Source organism: Chlorocebus sabaeus, chromosome 10 (assembly GCF_047675955.1).
Source record: "Chlorocebus sabaeus isolate Y175 chromosome 10, mChlSab1.0.hap1, whole genome shotgun sequence".
NCBI classification, from domain to species: Eukaryota; Metazoa; Chordata; class Mammalia; order Primates; family Cercopithecidae; genus Chlorocebus; species Chlorocebus sabaeus.
Genome location: NC_132913.1, coordinates 55,868,371 through 55,882,041, shown reverse-complemented (window position 1 = coordinate 55,882,041; position 13,671 = coordinate 55,868,371). Strand labels below are relative to the sequence as shown.

The 13,671-nt window shown below is 39.2% G+C and overlaps 1 protein-coding gene across 3 annotated transcripts in view; it reads right to left on the bottom strand.

Annotated features, from left to right (window-relative positions):
* The window catches only part of CERS6 (ceramide synthase 6), a 317,758-nt gene that overhangs the window by 202,169 nt on the left and 101,918 nt on the right, over positions 1-13,671 (bottom strand). For all 3 annotated transcript variants that reach the window (XM_007965259.3, XM_007965260.3, XM_073019784.1), the window contains exon 3: positions 9,278-9,408. In XM_007965259.3, coding sequence (XP_007963450.1) covers positions 9,278-9,408 — 131 coding nt within the window. The remainder of the gene's footprint in view (positions 1-9,277; positions 9,409-13,671) is intronic.

Genomic DNA, 13,671 nt, shown 5'->3' with positions numbered 1-13,671 from the left:
TTTACCAATGCACAGAATCAATTGTCCCTGTGAGTTCTGCAAGGTCAGAAATTGTTGCTTACTCAACTTTGCAACCACATTTGAAAGGGAACCAAGCACTGAGAGATGCACATTAGACAAACACCCCCTCACTTAATCCCAAATGACTTTATAAATAGTAGTTATTATTCTCTTTTCACAGAAGAAAAATCTGGGGCTTGGTAACATTAAAGGACTTGCTAGGGGGAACAGAGCTTGAGCCAGACCATGATCCAGGTAGATTCGATTCCCACTCTCAGATTTCTTCAAGATCAGTTGCCTCTTGTACTTCTCCTGCACACAGGAGGTAACCAATAAATATTACATTTAAGAGCAAGCTCCTGTACCCAGAAGTCACGCTGACCTCCTAAGGCTGATCAGACTGTCCAGGCCCCAGCAGAGGCGGCTTTACTAAAGCCAGCACCACAGAGGACCAGGCTTTGTTCCTCTATCCCTCCTGGTAGAGGCAAGCTGTGTCCTCTTCAGAATCACCTGGGTAAATTTAAAATCTCTGAAGTTCAAAGACATTCACTGTGTACTCTGACATTTCTCATGTGGTGCCTCAAAAGCCTTGGCTTCTGGAGGCACAGTGGGCATCACTCCCTAGTGAAATAGGACACCTTTCTTCATCCACTTCTGTCACATTGCTACACAACAGCAAGCCAAAGGTGCCGAGGCTCCACACTCGCATTGGTGTTTCATCTTTTTCTTGTGCGTGAGTAATGCCCAAGTCGATAGTCCTGTGAATCCACATGGATTCTGCCTCCTTGGGGTTCCACAGAATGAAAGAGCTTCATCCTAAATGGAGAATCTGCTCTCCTTGCATCTTCTTGGATCTCTTCTCCTCAAAATGATGACATCAGAGCCACCGCTCTTAGGTAGCATGCTTGTGGCTCTGAGGAAGCCATGTGGCCAGGGCATGGCTGTGACAGACTAATAGCTGTTTGCTGTGGCTCCTGGTACCCCAACTTGAGTAACAACAGAAACGGACGACCTTCAGGCAGCTGAGACTCACTACCCCCGTACCATGTGCAAGACACCTTTCTAAACACCTCATTTATATATATTAATTCATCCAGTATTCACAACAACCCTATGAAGAACACTCTTAATGTGCCCATTTTACAAAGAGGGTGGCCAGTAACCCTCCCAAATACCCCAGAGGTGTTTATCAGAAAGAAGACTCAAATGTAGACTCCCGAGCTCCACAGCCCACTGCCTTCACCACCACACCGACCCACTGCTCCTGCTGCCAGGCTTGTGGTAAAAGCGTGCATATCTTCTAATGTGAGCCTAACACGGATCTCATATTTGCTTATATCTGATTTTGTCTGCCAGACACACTAGGTGAACACAGAAAACTGAACCAGGCTGAACTGAATGGCCTAGGAGCGTATATGCACACACACACACTTTCTTCAAATATGTTCAAGCTACCTTAGTCACACTAGCTATGAGCCACACCCATCTGGTATTGCAACTTTCCCTCTGATTTCAGGTCTTCCTCCTTCCAGCACTTCACAATAACTTACTGCCACCCTTCTGACATTGTTATGGACTGAACTGTGTGCCCCCATAATACATACGTTGAAGCCCTACCTCCCAATGTGACTGTCTTGGGAGATGAGGCTGTTAATAAGGTAATTCAGGTTAAATCAGGTCATAAGGGTAGGATTCTACTCCAATATTATTGGTGTCCTTATAAGAAGAGGAAGAGACACCAGGGATGTGCACACACAGTGGAAAGGCCAGGGAAAGAAGCCCCTGGAAAAACCAAACCTATGTCACCTGGGACTTTCAGCCTCCAGAACTGTGAGAAAATACATTTCTGTTAAGCCACACAGTCTGTGGTATTTTGTTATGACAGTCTGAGATAACACAGCAACAGCCACTACAAGCAAATGTTAGGTCTATTTCAAGGTCAAGTGCCATATTTATTGTAGTAGCTATGTATTTCTTAACCATTTAATGTGTATAAAACTGCTCCTGTTTTTATTAGGTTCCTAGCTTATTTTCAAAGTGTCACTGATGAAATTTCCCAGCGTTGTGTCCCTAACCCATTCTTCTCACAAACCCTAAGTTATTTTGTTTTGTTGTGCGATTTTGCATGGTGTGGCCATTTTTAGGAATGCATATGTCCTATGACAGCACAAGTGACTATACTACTGCCCACAGGTCAATGACTTACAGATCCTGAAGATGAAGCATAAAACATAACCTTTCTACAGTCGTCTTCAGGCACTCTGATGAGACTGGTTCTATTAAAAACATTTCAAGAAGGGTAGGTGCCAAGTACAGACACACATGATGTATAAACATTGGTGTGGGCACATGTATAAAATATGACACTGTATAAGCAGTAAATGAAAAAGGATTTATTTCTGGATGGTATGCTTTGAAGTCTTTCCCCCTACAGTTCTGTATGAATATTATGTAGACTTTTATAAATCCTCTACAATCAAAATCAATTATAAGGATTTGCATGATTCTGCTCTAAATCAGAAACAAATAACAACTTTTAAAATACATTACACAACAACAAAAAATAGCACATAGGTTCAAAAATAACAGGGTTAAATAATAATATGAGGCCTTAATAAATTCAGTTATTCCTCTACATTGTGTCCTCTTTATTACCATCCAATTCCATGTTGAACAAAAATTATTGAAAAAAAAATTATTTAAAAAGCCTTTAGAAATTTAGGCCTTAAATGAAAACTGACCACTCAAATGTAGGCAGGGCACAGCAGTAGTTAATATGCAGCCAGCCTGACCAAGGTATGGCCTGTCTTATATTTTTAGCAAAAATCTCTTTTCCTTAATTAGCCAACACACATGCATTAGAGGCCTAGCCATATGCCATCAAGGAATGTGTGAGGCTTGTTCTAAATGGAAAACCTGAGTTCACCGGCCACAGATGGTAAGTCTAGAATAGAACGAGGGGGGCAAGGTTTAGGCTTATTCCAGGCAAAAGAGCAGACTGTCCATAGTACAGTTCATCGATCTTCAGAATTTCTGTAATGAAAGCAATGCTGCCTTGAGGATACTAACAGATTTGAGGAGTGCCTGGCTAGGCTAAATGAAACTGCACTCCATCAAGGCACCATATCCCAGGAATACTGGAGATAGGCATACCAATTACAGAACTATTCAAATTTTTCTATTAAATGGCAAAACTCTGAGAAATAGATGACTGTGCCTAGCACTAGGAGACTATATTCTCTTCCTTGAAACTCTGAAAGAACTACAAATAGTATCATAACCCTAAAGCAGGGTTCTGCAAACTATGGCTAGAGGGCCAAATCCAGCCTGCCATCTGTTTTTGTATGGCCCATGGGTTAAGAATAGCTTTTATTTTTTGTAATGTATTTTTTAAAGAATAATACTTTACGACACATGAAAATGACATATTCAAATTTCAGTATCCATAAATACACTTTCACTGGAACACAGCCATGCACATTTGCATCGTCTCTGGCTGCTTTTATGCTGCAGCAGAATTGTAACTACAACAAGGTCCATATGATCTAAAATATTTATTTTGGGACCATTTGTAAGAAAAGTTTGCTGACCTCTGTCCCAAAGCTAAAACTGACCTGAATACAACGCGCAGATATAAAACTGTTTAAGGTAATAGTCTTGCACACCAAGACATTCACTGAGCAATAACTCGGACTACAACAATGTACTCTGGATGACAGAAGTTGCTCTCCAAACCAGGGACTGTTTTGTATTAATGGAAAATAACCACAACTATCACCATAACATAAACAAAACAGCTCAACCCTGTACTTTTCAAGAACTAGAGACTGTCCAGCAATTTTATGATTTTTCTCCCAGACTTATAATCAGCATCTACACATTGCTGATCATGTATCCCAGGACTGAAAAAACAAAGATACCGTTTCTCTAGAAGATAATAGTTTCTTATTTCCCCCTTCAAAATTGCATTCATTATGAGGAGAATTTTGGCAGTAAATTTTGTAATTGACGCTCCTGTCATGGTCTAAGAGAGAAAATAATCAAAATGGAATTTTCTCTCTGGCAAAACTTTGTCCATCGCCAGAGTATGAAATATATGGAAATGGTTTACAAACATTCAGGGTTTTATTTATTTTATTTTTTTGCAAGTAGGTGGCTGTTTATGAAAACATGTTGAACATATTCTCCATACTATTTCCTCAGATAAAAGACTGATCTGAAATAAAGGAATATGAGAGACTCAACTACTTGTTTCCGATACGACCTCACTTCCCTTCCCCTGTCATCAATTATTAGGCTCCACTTTCTATGAAGGTCACAAGATAGCGCTGATAATTTATAAACAGCTGTAAAAACTGCTATTTAGATTCAAGGTGACCACGTTAGAAGCATGTAGGCAATTGGTTAACCCATTCATTTTTCAATGATGAATTAGCTCACGTTCAATGGAATCATAAACTAAGAAAAATCACAGGGCTTCTTTGCAGAAATAGTCACAATTTCGAAAGGATCCCAGGTTTTGATGAGTCTGCTGCCACTATACAGAAACATACAAATATGGAAGGATTGGGGGATAGTTTTAATCAGTATCAATTCTAAAATGGAATTCCTAAAGAAAAGGGAATCTTGAGCTGTCACCTTACTCAACAAACTCCGTAACTTCAGCAGCATATGGAGTAAGCTCCAATTCAAATCGCTGAGTATTAGTGTGAATATTCCTTGCCATAGATTTTCAGATTACATATGGGAGATTCATCTTTCCAATCTTTGAGACTGCTTAAATAAAAGCCCTATATTATATGTCCTCCCAGACCTGTGCTATGAAATGTACTGCACGATACTCAAAAATGATGAGCACAGGTAGGGTCCAAATGAAAGGCATGCCATTTATTCTGATATCTTATCTCCGCTTCTTCCTGTTATATCCAGCAAATATTTTAATACATTATTTATTTTATATTATCCTGAGTGATAAAAACCCACTTGGATGCAACTGTCAGAGAAGGATGATACAGCTTCACCAGCCCAAAGGCATAATCCCAACCGGCGCCTGCTTCCATTAGGAACCAGTTGCTTCTAAAACGTCTCAAATGACATCTCATTTTTATAAATTCTTCACTCTCTCTTGAAATTCTCTATTTAAGTTGCCAATAAGAATTTCAACGCTTTTGCAAGAAGTATTTGTCAAAACTAACATGACTGTGAATGACTGACATAAAGCAAGAGAAAAAGAAATCACGTCAATGTATTAGCATTTTACTCGCTGAACAGCTTCTACTCAGTCCATCTACATGTAATGGATGTGCCAGAAATTGGACATGCCTGCATATGCTTACAAGCACAGTTTGGCTTGCATGTTGGTGCTATTCCACACTGCTGAAAGATGAAATACAATTATCCTGAAGGAATTCTATATTTTGGAAAATAGAAACTTATATAACAGAAAAATTATAGATTCTTTACATTTTGACCCTCAGGTGACAAGCTCCAAATTTGTGTTCTCTTGTTTTCTCATTTGATTTTTAGTATTTCTGAGCAGCAATTATCTTTCTTCTTAACCAGGGATGTGTGTTATAAGCACTTGGGGCATTTTTTTCCATGATATACATGTTCAGACTGTACCTGAGTCATCATCCTGATACCCTGGGACGGGGCTCGGGCACGTGTATTTTGAAAACATCACTAGGTGACTGTGAAATGCATCCTTAGTTAAGAACAACTATTCTAGATCTTTTTTTATATAGGTAAGTAAGTATGACACACACATTTGCATACAGAGACCACTATAATTCTACTTTATCCCTCATGGTGTTCTCTAAATGTTCTCCTTTGCCATTCCATTCTTTCCTCTGAATTTCTGCCTTCAAAATTGTCATGGAGCTTTCCATAGTCAGGTAATTTTCCTAGACAAATTTTATGTTAAGGCAGTATATATTAGGCACTCATTTATAGGAGCAAAGTGACAAATGAGGTCAGCAACTCTTTCCAAAACAACGCCATTTTAACACACAGTCATAACAAATTATTTATTTGGCAGAGTCTGTCTGTTAGGGTAAAGACTGAGAGGAATGAAAGAACAAGATGTGACCCTGTGGTCTTCAAGCAACACAGAACTGGAACTGAAATAGTTAAACAAGTTAAGTAACCATATAAGGCAGTATGTGATTCAGGGTTAAATTCCTAGTACTCTAAGGATGTAGGGGAAGCTGTGCTCACTCCAGTCCCAATAGTCAGGCCACCCTTCACAGAGGGCCTAGGATTTGAAGAATGGTGAGGGGATAAGTAGGTAAGGCAGAGGAAGTTCCTGGCCTGGAACACCATATACAAGGCAGGAAGGAAAAAGGCACAGACAGTGAAAACACAACCCTCTAGAAGGAAGATGTCATTTGGGTGACGGACATTAAACAAGCAAAAGATAGACTCTAGTTATCAGGCTCAGGGACCTAATATTTATCCTATAGTTGTCTTAAAATCATCAAAGTTTTAAAGCATCAGAACATAGGGACAGTAGTATTTTAGAAAAATAATTTGGGATTTTTTGGTAGCAAACAAAATGTCTATGTGTATGCAAGATAAAAAAAAAAAATAAGGAGACATATGAAAGCATTTTAGGCTATAACGGTGAATTTACAAAGAGTTAATAGAACTCAGCGGCTGATCGACTTGAGTTTCCAGCCTATGACAAAACGGAAGCATAAAAACAATAGGAAAAGTAAAGTCAGGAGTGGAAGCAAATTAGAATTGCTAGCTGGAGCTGGCAGAATGATGCCTTAGAAGAAACATCTGCACTGTACACATGGCTTTGGAAGAAGCTGGTGAGAGGAAATGATTTTAACACATAGAATGGAAGGTAGGGTAAGGAAAATATGAGATTGAAGACTAAATCTGGAGTGTCATTAACACATTAAAGACCACGGAGCAAACACAGAATAAATGATGCAAACAAAAGACCTTGGAAAGGCAAGAGAATCTAGTGGCAACTCACAAACCAAGGAAGAAGAGAGTTTCAAAACAAAACTTCATCAATACTATATCATACAACAGAAAGATGAAAGGCCACTGACACTGACCCAGTTCTAATCCCGGCAAACCCCCTGTGTACCCCAACCTACAGTTGATCTTTTCCCTTTAATCTTTACTGACTATCCATATCAATCCTATAACACACATATCTGGTTATTTTTTTTTTTTGAGATGGAGTCTCGCTCTGTTGCCCAGGCAGGAGTGCAGTGGTGCAATCTCAGCTCACTGCAAACTCCGCCTCCCAGGTTTACGCCATTCTCCTGCCTCAGCCTCCCGAGTAGCTGAGACTACAGGCGCCCGCCACCAGGTCTGGCTAACTTTTTGTATTTTTAGTAGAGACGGGGTTTCACCATGTTAGCCAGGATGGTCTCGATCTCCTGACCTCGTAATCTGCCCGCCTTGGCCTCCCAAAGTGCTGGGATTACAGGCGTGAGCCACTGCACCTGGCCCCATATCTGCTTATTTTCTAATATCTATCTTCGACCTACACATACTAAGATATTATGTCTTACTTCCACAACACTATTACAAGTTTCTTGATGGAAGAAATGATGTTATTTTATGCACCATCTCTTCCCCATCATGGTGCTTCCACATTACCATACCACTAGCAATCATTTAGAAGCATTTTTAATTGATTATAACTATGACTGTCTTATTTATTGTGGTATGCACATAATGACCTGCGCAATTCATGGAGAAGACATAGACACTGGTCTAGAGTTAGTACTTGCTACACAAAGTGTGATCTCTAGACCAATGGCACCAGCATCCCGTGGAAACTTGTTAAAAATGCTGCCATCCCAGACCAAGTAAATCAGATTCTGCATTTTAACATGATCCTCAGGTGACTGATGCTTATCTTAAAATCTCAAATACACTGGTATTTGAGAGAAACTGGTGTAGACTCAGCATAGTAGGGGCTGGCACCAAGTTACCAAAGAAGTTAGTCAGAGGAGGGAAAGATGGCACATGATGTTCAGCACGCAGACATGTGCTGAGACCCAACTTCACCCTTACTCGGACTTGTGGCTCAAAGACAGAGCCCAGGCCCTTTGGATGTATGGCAGGGCCAAGCTGGGAAGCAATTTTGGCTTTTGACCAGGAGCCCAGATACATAAATCCTTCTCTCACAGACTGCCACTAAGTTCATTTACTGAGAGGGCTTTGCTGACTGTATCTACCAGGTTGTTTTTCCCGACTTTATAAATATTCTAACCTCCGAAAGACCCTGTTCATGTTCTCCATATTTCCCCATCCCTAGGAATTTGTGATATTTTTCTGTCTTCCATTCATTTCTCCTATAACATTAGGTTTCCCTCTAAGGATACAATTACTGAAATACTTTTTGGACATAATTGAAAGCCAAAGCTGAAAATGCAACTTCAACCCCAAACAGAAAGGGCCTGCAACTAAGAGAGCTACGCTGAAAGCACTATTGTTTAAATGACCAGGTGTCAGGAAAAAGCTCCCGAAAGAAGAAATGGAGAAACTATTAGAAGACACAGGAACAGTAACACCCTAAAGATGGAAGACCACATAGGGTAATGCCTCTCTGGGCAGCTCTTCCCTTTGTTGGGGATGTTCTCAATGTTTCAATGTATTTTCCTTTTTTTCCTATAGGTAAGTGCATGAAGTATCGCCACTTCAAAATATCACTGTGCTGGAAGAGCTCTCTGTGGGTCTTTTAATATTTTTAACAGCTTTATTGATATATAATTTATACACTATATAAAGTTCACATTTCAGAGATGGAAGAGACTTCCATTCCATCCCCCACTTTCAAGCAATGCTTCATTAAACTCACCCAGAAATATAATATAGCCATTTCTTAAATCTCCAGGAATACAGAAGATTGCCACGACCCTCTGATAATATATCCTAATATCTCAGTTTTTATTAGTAGGAAGAACCTAAGTTGCCTTTATTAAAATTCAAACTATCCACATCTATAAAACTAACGACTTTTAATGCTATATTTCAAAGATGACTGACTGAAAAGACCATTGTAGATCCTTTTATAATATGCTTACTTTGTAGAAACTCCATTAAGAAGTGAACTTTATTTACTGTATCCAAAGTAGAAATCACAAATTCTTAGCAACTACTGCTTCCTGTGTTTTTCCTGAACTATTTTCCCACCTGACTGCAGCTTTTTAAGGGCTGCTGAAGCCTGCACAGATCTGTATTTTTCACCTCAGGGTTGGCATGAGTACTTAGGTCTTTTCTTTCAAAAAGAGAAACAGCAGCTTACATGCTCTCACAGAACCTCGTCAGCGTGCTTGGCTTCTCCTGATTGCGTCTCTGTCGAAACCAGCGCTGAATGCTTCGAACATCCCAGTCCAGTTGCTTGGAGAGGCCTTCCAATCTCTTTTCATCAGGATGCTAGGAAACAAGGTACCAGAAAAATAATTTTCAATCCATTTTCATTTTCACCATAAACAGGTCTGCCCTTGTCTATATCTGAGGGGTTTTTTCTTCCCCCTATTGTTTACTATCTGCTACTGAGATTTCTATTTACCACTGAGGACCGAGGCCTTCCACCAGCAGCATGAACAAAAATAACCACTAGGACAAAAGTAGTTACTCATGAAACAACATTTAAAAACATGAATCTTGCTCTAATGCTTGCAGTTCTCCTCATCAGCAATGTGCTTCCCAAAGGGCAACAAAGACTCAGTGGAACATCCAACTAGCTGAGTCAACCCCATCAACCTTCAAAGGAAGGGAGTCCATTGAAGGTAACTTTGTAAAGAGGTATCATTCAAATATCTCACTTTCTCAACAACAACAACAAAAATGCTATACCCAATGATCACATATCAAGATAATGTAGTAGAGACAAAAAGCATGGAAAAAAATCCCAAAATGCCTCACTTAAGCCTAAGGTACCATTTCTACCAAACACAGTTTATCTTTCTTTCCCTTCTCATACCCTTTGTTCCCATTTTTGACACATTCCTCTCTATTCCTTTTCTTGGTCTTCCCTTTGTAACTGTATCCCACATCAAGTCTTTTACTAAGACTATGCATTACTTGAAAAAAGTAAACTTGGTGAAGCGGCAAGAGATAGCCCTGAAATGATAGGCACTTGTTCAATTCCTCACTCCACTGACCTCTCTGAGCCTCAGTTTCCTCATCTGTAAAAAAGAAAAGGTTGTTTACCAACCTAAATTATACTGCAACAAGAACCAAATATGAAACTGTATGTAAAACTCAGCAAATGTTAATTTTCCTCTTTCCCATCTGATATGGTTTGGCTATGTCCCCACCCAAATCTCATCTTGAATTCCCACGGGACCCAGCGGGGGAGGTACTGAATCATGGGGGCAGGTCTTTCCTGTGCTGTTCTTGTGATTGTGAATAAGTCTCATAAGATCTGATGGTTTTAAAAAGTGCAACTTCCCTGCACAAGTTCTCTTTTGTCTGCCACCATATGGGATGTGCCTTTCACCTTCCACTATGATTGTAAAGTCTCGCCAGCCACGTGGAACTGTAAGTCCATTTCCTTCTTGTTGTAAATTGTCCACTCTCAGGTATGTCTTTCTCAGCAGTGTGAAAATGGACTAATACACTATCCCTCCCCTCTCTTCAATGTGTTGGAGAATGTCTAGCCAACAATCACATGAGGGTGACATACTACACAACAATACCAAGCCATGTGAGCTCCATTCCTTTATTATATCTTTGCTTAATATTAACTATGTTTATTTAATCTTTCTTTGATTTGATATTAACGCTTTAATGCAAGTGATGGGGAAAAATAACCAAAAAAGGGGTAAGGAGAAGGCACACTGGCCAGCCTTCAAGTTATAAGGGTGAAACATATATACATATACACACAATACCTTTCTAAAAGCAGCTCAAGCAGCTCTAGGGGTCAGTGCTATGGAGGGAATGCCTGTGCCTCCCAAAATATTGTATGTTGAAACCCCGTGCCCATTGTGATGGTATTAGAAGGTGGAGCCTTTGAGAAGCGATGAGATCATGAGGGGGGAGCTCTTGGATTAGATTAGAAGTTATTAGAAGAGACACTAGAGAGCTTGCCCATGCTTGCATGTTCTCTCTCTCAATGTGTTCAATGTGAGGATACAAGAGAAGACGGCCATGTGCCAACCAGGAAGAGGACCTTCACCAAGGGCTCAGCCACATCTGCATGCTGATTTCAGACTTCTAGTCTCCAGAACTGTGAGAAATAAATACTTGTTGTTTAAGCCACCCAGTTGATGGTATTCTGTTATAGCAATCAGAACTGACTAGAACAGACACACACCCAGAAAACATAGTCAAAATCGCTTTAGGGTACAAAATGTGCTGACCTTGTGCCTATAAATGTTATTTGCCAACTTTCGGTTAAGTATGTATTTTGAGGATTTTTGGGTTTTTGTTTTTTTGTTTTTTTTAGTAGTAGTAATGACACCATCTACACTCACCTTTGATGTCTCTTAATCAACAATACGGAAAGAAGAAAAATCATTGCCTACAATATACCTTGGCTATATCATTATCCTAATGGAATTCATTTTTAATTTCAATTTATTTTCTAAGTTTATTAATAAAGAAAAAATTCATACGGTGCAAAAATTTAAAATTATCCAAAGTTTCACCTTCCAACTTTGTTCTCTTTCAATTCCTATTCTCCCCTTCTTATCAGATAACCACAGTTATTATTAAATCAGTTTCTTTTTTCTTTTTGAGACAGAGTCTTGCTCTGTTGCCCAGGCTGGAGTACAGTGGTACAATCTCAGCTCACTGTAAGCTCCGCCTCCTGGGTTCACGCCATTCTCCTGCCTCAGCCTCCCGAGTAGCTGGACCACAGGCACCCGCCACCATGCCCTGCTGATTTTTTGTATTTTGGTAGAGCCGGAGTTTCACCATCTTAGTCAGGATGGTCTCGATCTCCTGACCTTGTGACCCGCCCACCTCGGCCTCCCAAAGTGCAGGGATTACAGGCGTGAGCCATGGCGCCCGGAGTAAATCAGTTTCTTTCCAATATTTATGCAAATATAAGCAAACTTGAATATATATTATTATATCTCCCCTTGTCACAAAAATAGTTGCATACTACAGACATTTTTCTGGGCTTTGGGTTTTTTACCTTACAACGTATATTGAAATATTTCCTTTTCACTATATATAGAACACTCTCACTCTTTTGTAGAACAGTAGAGATATACCATAATTTACTTATCCATTCTACTATTAATGGACATTTAGTAGCTTCTGAGCTTGTTCTACAGACAATGCTACAATAAATAACCTTACTTGGGCCATTTTATATATGTTTCTCTCTGAGATAAGTTCCTGAAAGTGAAAGTTGTAAATCAAAGGGGTCTATGCATTCGTAATTAATTTTGAAATTGAAAAGTTATTCTCACTAGTGATTTTACCAATTTATACTCTCACAAGCAAGAGTGCCCATTTTCCAAAGCCTCTTCGATAGACTATGATATCAGACATATTCATTGTTTCCAGTCTAATACATAAAACAGGATCTCAGTTTCAGTTTCCTTTTTATGAGAAGCATTTTATCATGCGTTTCAAAAATCGACTGTATTTCTATTTTTTATGAAGAGCATATTCATGTCTATTGCCTATTTTTTCATGATTCCTTGGTATTCTCCTTGTTGATTTGTAAGGCATCTTCATTTGTTAGGGTGATTAAACCCTTCTCTGTACCAGAAGCTGCATACTTTTTTCCAGTATGTCATTTGCATTTTAGAATTTGCTTATGATGTTTTTTGCTTGTTTTACTTCAAGAAATTTGATAAAAATATATTTGAATTTATCAGTCTTTTCTGTTATAGTTTTTACATTTGGAGTCATAATTAGCAAAGCCTCCTTCATTCCCCACGTTCAAAAGATTCTCCCAGGTTTCCTTTCAATAAATGTAGGGTTTTGATTTTTCTATTCAAATCTTTAGTACATTTGGAATACACATTGGTATTCAGTATGAGGAACGAATCTAACTTTGTTTGTTTCCAGATGGCTACTTATATACCATTCATCTTTTCCCCCATCAAAAATCCAAATCTTTTCTTCCATTGGTCTATTTATTCATGTGCCAGTACCAGTACTACACAGTTACTTTTCTCAGAAATCTTTATACATTTTCTATGTGAATTTCAGAATTAGCTTATCTATTTTCAAAATAAACAAATGGTCACACAAGGAACCCTGTTAGTATTTTCAATAAGATCATACTATTTCAATAAAATCATAATATAGGGTGAATTCACATCTTTATTTGTCTTTTGTGTCCTTCAACAGTGTTTGAAAATTTTCCTCATTCAGATCTTGCACATACCTTGCTATGCTTATTCCTAGCTATATTATTCTTTTAGGTTTCTACTGAGAATAAGGTACTTTCTTAATCTTTTATTATTTATTTTATTTTTTGAGATAGGGTCTAACTCTCTTGCCCAGGTTGGGGTGCAGTGGCGCCATCACGGCTCACTGCAGCCAGGATATCCCCATGCTCAGGTGATCCTCCCATCTTAGCCTTCCAGGTAGCTGGAACTACAGGTGTGCACCAACACGCCTATTTTTATGTTTATTTTTTGTAGAGACAAGGTTTCACCATGTTGCCCGGGCTGGTCTCAAACTCCTCGGCTCAAGCAGTCTTCCCACCTCAGTCTCCGGAAGTGC